This window comes from Syngnathus scovelli, chromosome 5 (genome assembly GCF_024217435.2).
Source record: "Syngnathus scovelli strain Florida chromosome 5, RoL_Ssco_1.2, whole genome shotgun sequence".
Classification (NCBI taxonomy): Eukaryota; Metazoa; Chordata; class Actinopteri; order Syngnathiformes; family Syngnathidae; genus Syngnathus; species Syngnathus scovelli.
The window spans coordinates 13,103,016-13,117,003 of record NC_090851.1 but is presented as its reverse complement, the minus strand read 5'-3'; the positions used below and the strand labels follow the sequence as shown (position 1 = coordinate 13,117,003).

Here is a 13,988-nt window from a genome sequence, read left to right as displayed (position 1 = left end):
ACCGACTGACTTCACCCACTGCACAGTGCACATTTCATATTGAAATGTATTTTTTATATTTCTCTTTTTTTCATTTACTAGTTTGATTCTCGACCCCTGTGCCATTGCCCAACTACTGCCGATTCTAAGGCCGGGTATAAAGGTTGGCCAGGTATAAAGGTTGGTATAAGGTTGCGTCAGAAAGTGCATCTGCGTTAAAAATTGCGACACAAATCATGTGAGTGACTCGCTGACAAGTGACGAGCCAAAAGTCACGACCCTTTCCATTTACTGATTGTAAATATGGCGGAAAGAGACCATAAACTCTTTATGTATAGGAAAAGCACTAGTCTCACAAGGTAACAATAATGCTAATAAGGACTTACACTGTTATTGCCATTTTTATTTCATATTGTACTGGAAGCATCTTGGTCAGGTTAGACATGGTGGAGTTGTTATTATCACTGAGAATACAAAACAGGCAGACATTTTTAAAGAGTCAGAAAATGTTAAAACATGAGTAAAACCATAGCAAAGACATCTACCTTTTCGCAACCACAGTAATTGCAATAGTGTCATTCCATTGATAATTGGTGGAGATTTGGAAAGAACTCTGAAATGTTGCCTTCACATGCAGAAAAAAAGAATGACGTTAGACAAGCAGAAAGAAACAGTTCAATAAAAGAACTTATAAGTGCATATTCAAGTGAGTTTAAGTGTAACTTTATGGCTAAATCATTTTCCATTTTTCCAATCGTATTATGAAACAAATCTATGAGGATACGTGTGCTTTTTTGGGCCCATGGATATTTCGTTGGACATGTGGTTCAATTTTGCTCGCTAGTATGTCATGAGGTTGCGTGCTTAAATTGTGCTTAAGTTGAACTCACGGTTGATCTGCTGCGATACACAGGAAGGCTGATTCCACATATTGTTTTGTCAAATACTTCTTCCAGATCATCGCAGTTGTGGGGCGTTCGTCTTGTGGCCTGTCATTGTTTTAAATGTATAATAGCCATACTGATATATTCAACTTGTTCTTTTATGATCAATATTTTTTGGCAGTTATACCTGTGTAAGAATTTGAGACATCCTGGAGTAGGAGAGGCCTGGGGGGTAGTACATAGTCAAGCTGGTGTTGTATGAGTCGTCACCATGATTGGCTATTGTAATGGACATGTTAAAGTAAGATTCTTCAGCCACCAGTAATGTTGGAGTCCTAAAGGATACAGTATATATTTTAAATGTATGAAAATGCTGTGCTGCACTTGCAAGATATACTTACAAGAAGTTGAAGTCCACTTCGATTTCAGCAATACAGGTGTCATTCTTTTTACACTTTCTTTCAAAAGGGACCTACATGTATAATTTGAAATGATCAGAACATACTATTAACGCATGCTAAAATGAAAATATACATCAGTGATGTCACAGCTACTACCTCGACTACAGCTTGTGTTTTGCCATCTGCATTGAGGACAACATCAGCACGCTGACTGTCCACCTGGGAGAAGTTTAATTTGATGCTGAGAGGTGACAGTGTGTCTTTCACACATTTCTAGAAGGGGAAAAGTACAACCGAGACATACTTAGTCGACCAGAAATGCTCTTTTTTAAGTACTTTTAGAACACAGGAGTAATTGCATGAATGCATCCATACTGGCATGTAGATGAGGTACAAGAAGCATTTGTCTTTCTCCAGCAATTCATCGGTGAAAGTAAGACTTCTTGATTTACTGTCACTCTGACTGAAGAAACCTCGATGTGATTGTCTCATTGGATCCACATCAAGCATGTAGGAAATGTTTAGTCCTAACTCTGTGGACCCTGCAGACACAGGTTTTCGGATTACAGTGCATGCACAAAGTATTCACAGTGCTTTACTTTATTTTGCCACATTTTATGCAAGCCTCATTACAAATTGATTGATGATGGATTGATTGATTATTTATTTTCCCCAAAATGTTCTATGCAACCTCACGTCTCAATACAATATTCTGATTAATATTGTGTTTGCGGAATATGAATCAAGTGGCAAAATCCACCGTTTTTTAAACATCTTAAGGGGCGGCCATTTTGACTCTCGACTGAAAATCACATAACAGTTGCCAAGTCTCAATTAACAACCAATCGCGGCTCACCAGTTTTCTCAATTTAGTCATGTGATGTTTGCAAGCTGAGCTGTGCTTGGTCATTAACCGACCCCGTACCTGTACCAAAATGCAGTACTAACTTAATTGACTTTACTGTATGCATGGCCTTATGATCTACTTTAAAGAATACCAAGTTGCAGAGTTATAACTGTAGTACATATTCAGCGTGATGTTTAATATTGTGGTTACCACATCAGACAGTAAAGCATATTAGGAACAGCTCTCATTATGATGCAGCACAGTTCTACACTACTGCAAACTACAACTACAAGAATTATGATTACTACTACTACTACTATTACTACTACTCTCTGACTGGGTCAATCCAATTGAACAATGTTACCCTTGTTGTGGCAAATTATTTGATGCATCTGTTGTATTTTGCTGTGTGCTCATAATGTTGTGCCTGCTCAGTGAATAATGACCATAAATAACTCAGTCAAGTGGAGCCCTCCACCAAGGCAAGCGACCAAAAAAAAAAAAAAAAAGCTGGCGTACCATAATCATGTTTGCCTACTCAAATGTTGATTAGTTAGCAAGCTACTTCCTGATTCATGGAAGTCAACAAACAGATAGACGCTGCCATTCTTATCAGGGAACTTGTTCTATTAATGCTGCATTAATGTGAACATTAAATCCTGCCAACAACTTTGTCCTGAAACTCACTAAATCTAAAATGTGGAAAATAGGTGGAAAATAATTCTATACTTTTATATGTCCCTGATAAGTTGATCTGCCCTTCTATTTGCTATTTGTTTACAATGTCAAAATGACCACTGTGAAATTTGATACAGTAATTAAAACAACAAAGCTAGTGCTGGAATTTTGCATTTTTTAATTTAGGGGGTCATCATTCTTACCTGATTTACTCTTTGTTGTTTCTACTATTCCAAAGCAGACTGTTAAGTTAACCATGGGTAAAATCGTGTCTGTGTTCGTCGAGCAGTCAAATTGGTCAATGCTAATTTCCTTTGGCTGAAAAGACAGATGAGCTATAGCATTAACAATGGGCCTGGACCTGGAATAAACAGGAGGGGGGGAGATTTTACATGTACATACTTATTGCATACAGCAAACGTATTGGGTACCTATTGAGTACTTTTATTGAGGATAGAAACAGTGTTCAGGTTCTGAAACAGTGATGTGCGGTGAGTTTCATGATTGATGAGCCACTACTCCTCTGGAGTCGGATTTGAAAATGTCCAAAATAGAAGATTAGCCTGTATTTCTTTTATTCTATACAAATATGACAATTTAATTTTTCAACATCAATATTTGTTTTCAAAGCTTTTAATTATGCTTCAATGAATTTCACTCTGTTCAACAATTTGATAGAAAAAAACAATCTAAATTAAGCTTCATTAACTTAAGTTCATTGTTAATGGTGGTGATGTTTTTGATTTTTGCTTATCTCTATCTCAGAAATTGAAAAAAGCATTTCGTCTTACCTTTAAAGTGAATGTATGAAAGCCTGATTATAAAATTACTCACATGACTGGTATTAGATCAGCTTTTCTGCTGTTTCTAACAAATCAATTCATGTCGAAATTGGTAAAGAATTTTAAAAGTTATCGTTAATTTATCAATTTTATTATTTATTATATATTTATACTTATATACATAGATATATTATGTTATATTTGATATACCGTATTTGCCGGTGTATTGGTCGACCTTTTTCGATCCAAAATCGACCGAAAAAAATCGACCTCGACTTATACACCGAGTCATAAAATTTAACTTCGTATTCATCGCTTCAAATGTGATGGTAACCAAGGCCGTTTCTCATGCATCTCATTGTGCGTTGCACTTAGAAAATTTGAACCAGGCGGCGTGCGCGAGTGCGCGGCCCGCTGGAAGTCCAATGAGGCGCCGCGATCTTCTCCGCGGTGCTTATAAAGTGCCGAGCCGCTCGGCTTGGAGCTATTTCCGGCCTCCCGTTGGTGCCGAGCGGCGTGCGCGAGCTCGCCGGCCGCGATCTCCTCCGCGGTGCTTATAAAGTGCCGATCCGCTCGGCTTGGAGCTATTTCCGGCCTCCCGTTGGTGCCGGGCGGCGTGCGCGAGCTCGCCGGCCGCGATCTCCTCCGCGATGCTTATAAAGTGCCGATCCGCTCGGCTTGGAGCTATTTCCGGCCTCCCGTTGGTGCCGGGCGACGTGCGCGAGCTCGCCGGCCGCGATCTCCTCCGCGGTGCTTATAAACAGCCGCATGCGCACGGCCTCCCGGAATTTGAACACATTTCGTCAATAAATTTCGCATATTGAATTTTGAAGTTTAATATAATGCAACAATTGAGCTCGACTTATACAAAGGATATATCATAAAATCGTAAATTTCCGTCGAATTTTAGGGGGTCGACTTATACACCGAGTCGACCTGTACACCGGCAAATACGGTAATTTTATATTTTTTATTCAAATACCGTATTTGCCGGTGTACAGGTCGACTCGGTGTATAAGTCGACCCCCTAAAATTCGACGGAAATTTACGATTTTATGATATATTTTTTGTATAAGTTGAGCTCAATTGTTGCATTATATTAAACTTCAAAATTCAATATGCGAAATTTATTGACGAAATGTGTTCAAATTCAGGGAGGCCGTGCGCATGCGGCTGTTTATAAGCACCGCGGAGGAGATCGCGGAGCCTCATTCGACTTCCAGCGGCCGGCGAGCTCGCGCACGCCGCCCGGCACTAACGGGAGGCCGGAAATAGCTCCAAGCCGAGCGGATCGGCACTTTATAAGCACCACGGAGGAGATCGCGGAGCCTCATTCGACTTCCAGCGGCCGGCAAGCTCGCGCACCCGCCCGGCACATCCGGGAGGCCGTGCGCACGCGCCAAGTGGCCGAAAATAGCCCCCGCCGAGCGGATTGGCTGTTTATAAGCACCGCGGAGGAGATCGCGGAGCCTCATTCGACTTCCAGCGGCCGGCGAGCTCGCGCACCCGCCCGGCACATCCGGGAGGCCGTGCGCACGCGCCAAGTGGCCGAAAATAGCCCCCGCCGAGCGGATCGGCTGTTTATAAGCACCATGGAGGAGATCGCTGAGCCTCATTCGACTTCCAGCGGGCCGCGCACTCGCGCACGCCGCCCGGCACATCCGGGAGGCCGTGCGCACGCGCCGAGTGGCCGAAAATAACCCCCGCCGAGCGGATCGGCTGTTTATAAGCACCGCGGAGGAGATCGCTGAGCCTCATTCGACTTCCAGCGGGCCGCGCACTCGCGCACGCCGCCCGGCACATCCGGGAGGCCGTGCGCACGCGCCGAGTGGCCGAAAATAGCCCCCGCCGAGCGGATCGGCTGTTTATAAGCACCGCGGAGGAGATCGCTGAGCCTCATTCGACTTCCAGCGGGCCGCGCACTCGCGCAAGCTGCCCGGTTCAAATTTTCTAAGTGCAACGCCCAATGAGATGCATGAGAAACGGCCTTGGTTACCATCACATTTGAAGCAATGAATACGAAGTTAAATTTTATGACTCGGTGTATAAGTCGAGGTCGATTTTTTTCGGTCGATTTTGGATCGAAAAAGGTCGACCAATACACCGGCAAATACGGTATATTATTCATTTATTAGTTATCGTTAAGTTATCATAAATTTATGGCAGCACGGTGGAACACTGGTTCGCATGTTTGCCTCACAGTTCAGAGGGTTTGACTCTGGCACCGGCCTTTTCACAAAGCTATCCTACTGGTCAGTCGACACATGGGTGTTGCAATTTGACCAATCTAAAGAGTTGCCAGACGCCAGCGATATGTACTTTATATACAGTACAGTACTGTCTATGGAGGAATTATATTCGGAAAAACTATCACCATTTCAACTGATGATTGGCAGAATAATAACGGTTTGCCCATACACATATACAGGTCTTCACAGTAGCAGAATATGATGTTAGAGCTATCAACCCTAACATATGATATTCATACCTTAAGACAACAGCTGCTCCGTAGGACCCAACAACAATGTCTGGTAGAGCATCATCTCCGAGGTCAATGTTTCCGTTTATGGCCTGCCCAAAGAATCTCATCCCGTGTTTTATTTCCCGCCCTAAGATTCTCTGGAATGGGAGATACATTTCTGGTATGTATTAATACTGCAAATTCATTGGCCAGGAACATAGAGATCCAATACAATAGCTGTATCAATGATTCCAACTTTCCAAAGATAATGTAAAATTTTAATGATACTCAAAGCAGTTTTAATAATAATAAAAAAAGGTTTTTATTGTGGTTTTAGTTCGCAGTGTTGTATATGCTCAATGTCCATCCATCGATTTTCCGTACCGCTTGTCTCCACAGGAATCAGGAACCTAGCCTAGCAGCTATCGGGCAGTAGGCGGGGTACACCCTAACTGGCTGCCAGCCAATCACAGGGCAATATGCTCAATCTGTTCACATAAAGTATGATGCAGTGTGTTTCTATCCTACAGCTAACTCCAGGGATGATAATTAACACACTGCTCTCAATATAGTGCCTGCTCTCTATATTGCTGTTGTCACAGCGAAAGGTATATTGATCTGTTTTGGACTTCTGCAGGTGTACCTAATCGTATGTCCAGTCAAGGGATGGTTTAAAATAGCAACTCTCAATAACTAAGGGAGGGTGGAGTTAACTGTTTCAGACAGGAAGTTGCAGCAGTTGTCTGACTTGTATTAACCAAAGACAGTCCCTTCAAGTTACAGTGTTATACAAACAGTATGTCTCACCTGACTATAAACACTGCGTATCCCTTGGTGTCTGTCCCCAAAGTAGATGTACACTGCCCCTGCATTAGCATCCTCAAGAGGAGCCCCAACTGCAACATCTCGCAGCCCGTCTCCATTCAGATCTGCAAGACTGGCTATGCTGGTACCAAATCTCCCCTTGGACAGTTGGGATGCATTTATTTGACTTTTATTTTCCAGCAGCATCTGGAGAAAGCAACCTTTTAAGCATATTCATCGATTCATTAGTTCTTAATTCGCATTCCAGCCCACCTCATCAGTTAGCGTGTAGACGCAGATCTGTCCCTCAGACTTCTCCTGAGGGTGGTAAAACAGTGGTGCTCCCACCAGGAGAAAATCACTGTTACCGTCCGAGTCCACGTCTACAGTGCAAAGGTCTGCCCCAAAGTAGGAACCAATCTGCATGGACATTTTGGAAAACAAGTATTTGTCTGTTACTTTAAAAAAAAAATCCTAAAAAGCAGCAGGTGTTTTGAAAGAGGAATATTTCTCTAGGTTCTTTTCTGTAGCTATGAACTACTCCCTTGTCATTTAGAATTTTATAAACATTTTTTTTCTAAAGTTAAATTACAAAATGTTCTTTTTTTATGCATTATACTTGACTACATACAATAGATTCTGTGAATTTCACCAACCTGCGTCCCGTTTATTCGTTGGCTTACATTCCAGCTGTTCCCGTTGCGTGCAAAAAGTACAATTTGTCCTACATGCTCAAATCTTGGTGCACCTGTGAAATATAGTGGAACCCCATTCACCTGTCCCACAGAAACGGAGTATCCTGCAAGAAAATACACATTACAGGTTATACATTACTGGAATGTTGAATGCTATAAATATGACTACTGGTAGTCAGGTTATAAGTGCTTTTATTTTTTAAATCTGCTAATGTTGTTACAGGGAAGTTGGACATGGGTGAGAACATGGATTTGTGGTGTTTGCCACTTCATCTGCTACCTTGCGCATCATCAATTAAGGGAGGGAATGTATAATCATTATCTTTCATATTTGACTATGCAGCTTTTAATTTATAAATTCATGTATACGACAATTACGAGCGTTGTAAAAAACTGTGAATCAAGCTTCTGGCTCCTCACGGCAATGCACGCAATTTATATTTCACAGGTCATCAATGGTGTTGGATTTTATTGTTCTTTAGTTTTATTTTTTGTATGACAGTTTGGAATTTTAACATGTACTGGTCATTCAAACCTTTAACAATTGTTTTATTGTGACGGTTTGGCCCTTAAAATAGAAGGTACAGTGTTTATTTGTTTTCTTCCACTTATCCAGTTGAGGGTCATGGAAGAGCTGGGCAAGGTACATATACAGTATGACTGAAACTCACATGGACACTCAAACTTCCCAAAAGTGTGAACCTTTGGGCCGTTTATAATTCAATTATCTTAAAATGCAGGATTTTGGACTACGGAATGAGTGCCTGGAGAAAGGCCCGAGCAGAGTCAAACTCAGAACCTCTTGACTGTGATATACTACATGCAGGAACCACATGTGGCAGAAGCATTTCATTTAATGTGTCGGTGGAGGGTTAAGAATCACAATGTTGACTTGGATTGTGACTATATGAAGGTTTCACTATAAAAAGGATCCAAGGGATTTTCAACCTCCACATGGACGCTGACGTGTCTAACTAGTATGGCCTATATCGCACTAGCATAAAGGATAAAGAAAGAACCATTACCCATGTAAGAGTCCATCTGCATTTGCGGATCTTCAATCTCTGTCTCTATTTGAGCTTGGCGTTCGTACAGAGCACCACGCCAGCTGTTTGATCCCACTGAACCCAGAATCAAGGTGTCCTGTAATGGGGAATCATTTCATCACCATTATCATAATTGAATAGTGAAATGAAAATCTCTGGTGGGACTACAAGAATTAGTGGCACTATGTTAGAATGACAATTAGATAAGCTTCAGGCTAAACTGTGGAAAGTGAAGTGAGCCGAGCCAACATTTTCTTTATAATCATGTGTTCTAGGACCCCCAATAATCTAAACTTGGTGATGAATGTTGCGTTTGTGTGGAATGTGAATCAAGCATAAAATTTCACCCGTTTTTATCCATCTCAGGAGGTTGCCATTTTGCCTCGTACAGCTCCTTACAGGTGACTGAAAATGACAAAGTATGTCAGGGCTCACCAGGTTTCTGGGTTTGGTCAACTGACATTGACAAGCTGCGTCCTTAGGCACTATGATGTCATTTTCAGTCACCAGCATATCTGTCAGTACAATTCAAAATAGTCAACCCCTGAGATGGAGTAGATTTTTCTACTTAATTGATATTCTACAAACACTATATGAATCTGAACTGTTTAGACAAGTGTGCTTGCATGGAACATATTATTGTAAAGAAAACTTTGACTTGACTTCCCCATTGATAGAGGTCGCTTACCTTGTAGAATGCAGCACTGAATCCCCTCTGCGACATTTCATTCCTCATGTCTTGGGCCCGAGCCACTTTGTTGTCTCCTTCTATGTTAAAGATGTGTTCTTGAAAGTTTTCCAGTAATCCTGTGAGCCCTTCATAATTCTCAATTTTATATGCATATTTGTCCTTTGGGTCTGAGGCAATAGCCTTCACTTTATTTAGGCTTTTAATTTTGACCTGAAACCACAGTAAAAACAAAGAACATATTTCTATATTCATTTTGACTCAATGCAACTTGTCCAATTTGAATTCAAATTTAGTATGGGAGTTGTTCAACCAAACAATACATGTTTTCACTGTTCTCAACAATAAACAGAAATTCTCTGACCCCAATAACAAATCGAATGATACGTTTTTCAGTATAGGTGTTGATAACGTAATTTGCGTCTTCATCTTCGTCACTTGGATCTCCATCTGTGATTAGAACCAGAACTTTGATTGCATCGGATGAGGCTCCAGCATGTTTATTTTCAAAGAGGTTTGTCCTGTTGGGGGGGAAAAAGGTACAAATTGTGTTTCCGTTCATAATTCCCAAAAGAATAATATTTATGACCTGTATGTACTGTATGTTAAATTGCAAAAAGAAATACTACTATTTTCTTTTGTCTCTCTCGATTTTGCGCTTCAGTTTTCCCACATTGTATAGCCCCATTCCAAAAGGGAACAAAATGTTTTACAATTTCGACACTCAAAGAATGTGAAGAAAACTGTCTTTTTTGCCAATTTACTAAAATAAGTAAATGAATAAAACATTTTCACATATTATTAATATGGTATTCACAGCTTTTGCTCAATGCTTTGTTGGTGCATCTTTTTGAAGATTATGCTCAAACCCCCAAGGAAAAAATCCCAGCTGCACCAGTGTTCCAGAAAAGTTTGCCCCGATTCAACTATGATGGCTTAGCGACTCAAGGACATCCACAGAGTTCTCCTGAAGCCACTCCTTTGTCATTATCCTGTTGGGAGGTAAACCTTTGCCCCAGTCTGAGGTCCTGAAAACCCTGGAGCAGGTTTTTTGTATACTGCTGCATTCGCTTTTCCCTTAATCATGACTAGTGTCCCAGGTCCTAACACTAAAAAACAATCTCACAGTAAATTGTTGCCATTGCCATGCAGTTTTCATACTACTTACAATACAAATCTGAGGGCTTGGTGGGTGTTGGTGAGGCTGTCCATATGAGGTTCCGCTCTAAGTTTTTTTTCTGCATTTCCATTTTGGTAGTCAGTAAAATTAAAGACTGTTCTGTGAGATGTGGCAAACTGAACTGCTGCAAACTGAAAAACATACAATGACTTTACATCTTAAATACAGTGGAGCCTCTGAAGTCAAACTACCCAAACATTGTACAACACGGAGTTCACACAAAATGTTCTGGACACATATACCCCAATAAGTGCCAATAGGTATGCCCACACTTGCTCTGTGAGCAACTCCAGAGTGGAAGAGAATCCAACCCCTCTCAAGGGGACTGGGTAAGGGTAAATGGTGCACATTCATTTTATTCATCATGGAGGCCGTACTTTGTCTGGTTCCTAACTCAGGACCTGTTTGCCCAATCAGAGATATAAAGCCCTTGACAATTTAACTCCTAGGATCATTGGGACATACAAACCCCTCCAATATACGGTGACTGATTCACCTTATTCTATTTTTTTTTTAAATCAGGACAACTTTAATGGGGACCAGTGTCACAGAACAGATTGTGTTTATCTTTGAATCTTCCACTGTAAACATCACAACTCTGTTGATGTGCCACTAACCTTGATTGAAGTGTTTTTGAGGCTATTCATTATGTCCAATATGAAGACTTTATTCTTGTTAAAGTCATTCTCATCCATGCTTTGTGACCCATCAAAGAGGAAGACGAGATCTACAGTCTTCTTTCTGCACTCTACAACGAGAATACATTAATTCTGGAAAATCTTTTTGGACGAAATGAGTAGCAATGTTTAGATATTTAACATTTCATATCACTTACCTTGAAAGATCGGTTTAAAAGAAGTGATCTCCTGAAGATCCTCTGTCACTTTGAAGCAGACACTGTTCAGGTAGGAGTTGTCATAACAATCATGGGCCACGTAAGGGCTGCAAACCTTCATGAGAGCATGGGTAACAAAGGTTGTATCAAACATTTGTGGCTAGATTACATTTTGAGCTATGACAATTTGGTACACACTTTTAAAGAAACAGGAAGCCCAATGCGATGTTTGATGATTTACAGACACTGAAATGAGATACAAAATATTCTGTAAGCATATGTGTCTACTAAGCAATGGTCGCATCCTGACCAAGAAAGTAGCGACTACAGAGACCACAAACTGTGGTAGGGTTTCTTGCCTCCTTTTTTGACACTTGATCTCTATTCAGTTATTGTCATTATTCACAGAAAAAGCAAAGAACGGGTGTTATGACAAGACATAAAGTGAACAATCACAAAGAAACAAACAGATGAAAAATGCACGAAGCAAAAACATGATTATTTACGAAACAAAAGTGAAAATGGCGTGGCATGAATATGGCAATAAATCATTTTTGGTATTCTTACAGTGAACTGCGAGTGTATCGGGTCTTCAGCTATGGACAGTCCAAGGTGCTTGACTTGTAATTCTTTGTCTTCAAATGAGAGTCCTGTGACAATAGCATTTCAGTGGTACCATTATTATTATCTCTGACATGTGCACGTCTGAAGGTGAGAGGCACCGTGAGCCGGATTTTACAAATATCATAGTGACCCCCACACCTCTTGCGCATAGTATAAAATAGAACACATAGAATGAATAAAATGTGTGGATATAATTCTGAGTCATTCCACATTTTGAAGAATTCTACTGGTACATTCCTGTCAATGAAATGGATCATTGAACCAGCAAGTAGTCTGCAAATATACAGATATAATGAACTTTTGTCTGATTTTTTATTTATTTTAATTCTGCCTCTGCTGTTTCATTAACAATCAAAGTCTCTTCGTTGTGATTCCAAGGCATCATACAGTCTTCATCGCGTACTGTACCTTGTGGGTTGAAGCACTTTGTAGTTTGGCTATCATCTGGTTTGCATACTGCCCCAGATCCATTATTGTGAAGCGGTGCAGTGACAAGTATTCTGAGAATGAGAAAAACACTCGTATGGATGAGTTAGATGGGATACTGGTGAAATAGCTCTCAGAGACTGATATATTTTGAATTACAAGCAAGGTCAATTGAACCACAAAAATACATGGAATAAAAAGCAAAAGAAGAAAACAAACTTACCCCTTATTGGAGCCAGATGCGAATTGAAGCACTTTGTACCCAAAGAAATCTTTTTGGTTGCCTTGGTAGACTTTAGGGTTTGTGGTGTCAATGTTAAATGTCAAAGACACAGGGAGTGCTACAGTTTTTGAGAAAAAAAAGAGTCTGGCTCAGGGTTTTGAATATGACAAACTGTTCAAACGCGTATTACTTTGTGTGTACATATATCTTTTGAAATTTTCTGGCCGAATTCCATTAAGAACTCCATTAAGAATTGGAGTTGTGATTGCAATTGCTTAGTCCATACAAACCTCAGTGATTTAAGTGGCAAACACAGTTGTTCACGTCCATGAACAAGCTAACCAAATATAGGATGTTCCTTTCATGTTTCTTCAAGGAGCTCATAAAATCTGTAACTATGTCTTCACCTTATCAAAACTTTTAACAAAAAAACCTTGTCAAACAGTATGTAGTTATTAAAAATAACTACATTATGTAACCAGTGTACCATATAATAGCTTGCATGCTTGATTAGTTTTACCGTATTCAAGTCAAAACATTTCTAGCTTCTCTTGCTTCTTTGAGCGTCTCGCAGAGGCAACAAGTTTGAAGATTCCAAATACACAGAAAAATGTTATTTATCTCTTCATCTGTTTCCTTTGATTTATACATCAAAATTGTCTTACTTAAATTTAAAATGTAGATAACTTACCAACAGTCCACATGAAGAGGAAGAGGCAAAGCTGAACACACATCTTTCTGGTTGCAGTTCTCCATACAAAGACAAGGTTCACTGTGGGGCCTCTGCAATGCTTCCGGTCTAAGGCGTTTCCTTTAACAGGTGGTTGTGACACTTCGTGTTGACTTCTTTCATTATCACTCACATAAAATCTTGTCAATATTTTATTTGTTATTTCTGTATTCAAGTCATTGCTGTATTCAAATCATATTTAAACTTCTACTTTATTTGTTATTGATGTATTCAAATCATATGTTATCCTGGTCAAATTTCTGTTTTCTTTTTTTTTTTTTTTTTCTTCATGGTTATCGTAGTATTATAGGTAGTACTGTAGTAATGTAGACTGTGTGTCTGGCAGTGAAACCCTTGGTTGTAATCGGGCTGGAAAAGCAGAATTGCTTCAATCCTTGCTTCGTCCCTTTTCGACAAGTCATGTAAAAAAAAAGTTAAATGAAGTTGTAATAAGTGTGTTGTACTTGTGAAAATAAACAAAATCAAATGAAATAAACCATAAAAAAACAAAAAGGAAACAAACTAACATTAATCACTGCGGTTAAGAGAGTAATAATAACTCTGCAAAGCTACCTTGTACGTACCTGTAACATTTTGGTCTCTTTGGGAAAACTTTCACTTTACACGTCTGTGACTTCTGGGTGTGAGAATCTCATCTTGTGAAATGTTCTTCCTCCTTTGCAATGTGAGAACTAGAAGAATTTG

The 13,988-nt window shown here is 40.1% G+C and overlaps 1 protein-coding gene across 2 annotated transcripts in view; it reads right to left on the bottom strand.

Annotated features, from left to right (window-relative positions):
• Nucleotides 1-13,988, bottom strand: part of zmp:0000001082 (integrin alpha-D) — a 16,817-nt gene extending 2,829 nt beyond the window's left edge. The window contains exons 1-23 of one of the 2 annotated variants that reach the window (XM_049721665.2): nt 13,868-13,988; nt 13,245-13,364; nt 12,554-12,671; nt 12,313-12,404; nt 11,848-11,930; nt 11,281-11,395; nt 11,063-11,193; nt 10,434-10,576; nt 9,630-9,786; nt 9,266-9,478; nt 8,557-8,674; nt 7,493-7,635; nt 7,110-7,256; nt 6,840-7,043; nt 6,060-6,190; nt 2,993-3,150; nt 1,640-1,806; nt 1,421-1,537; nt 1,265-1,335; nt 1,051-1,198; nt 870-968; nt 525-604; nt 366-443 (exon numbers count right to left, since the gene is read on the bottom strand). In XM_049721665.2, the coding sequence (XP_049577622.1) occupies nt 366-443; nt 525-604; nt 870-968; nt 1,051-1,198; nt 1,265-1,335; nt 1,421-1,537; nt 1,640-1,806; nt 2,993-3,150; nt 6,060-6,190; nt 6,840-7,043; nt 7,110-7,256; nt 7,493-7,635; nt 8,557-8,674; nt 9,266-9,478; nt 9,630-9,786; nt 10,434-10,576; nt 11,063-11,193; nt 11,281-11,395; nt 11,848-11,930; nt 12,313-12,404; nt 12,554-12,671; nt 13,245-13,287 (2,756 nt within the window). In that variant the 5' untranslated portion in view covers nt 13,288-13,364; nt 13,868-13,988. Of the gene's footprint in view, nt 1-365; nt 444-524; nt 605-869; nt 969-1,050; nt 1,199-1,264; nt 1,336-1,420; nt 1,538-1,639; nt 1,807-2,992; nt 3,151-6,059; nt 6,191-6,839; nt 7,044-7,109; nt 7,257-7,492; nt 7,636-8,556; nt 8,675-9,265; nt 9,479-9,629; nt 9,787-10,433; nt 10,577-11,062; nt 11,194-11,280; nt 11,396-11,847; nt 11,931-12,312; nt 12,405-12,553; nt 12,672-13,244; nt 13,690-13,867 lie in introns of both variants that reach the window. The other variant, XM_049721663.2, reaches the window with a different exon arrangement.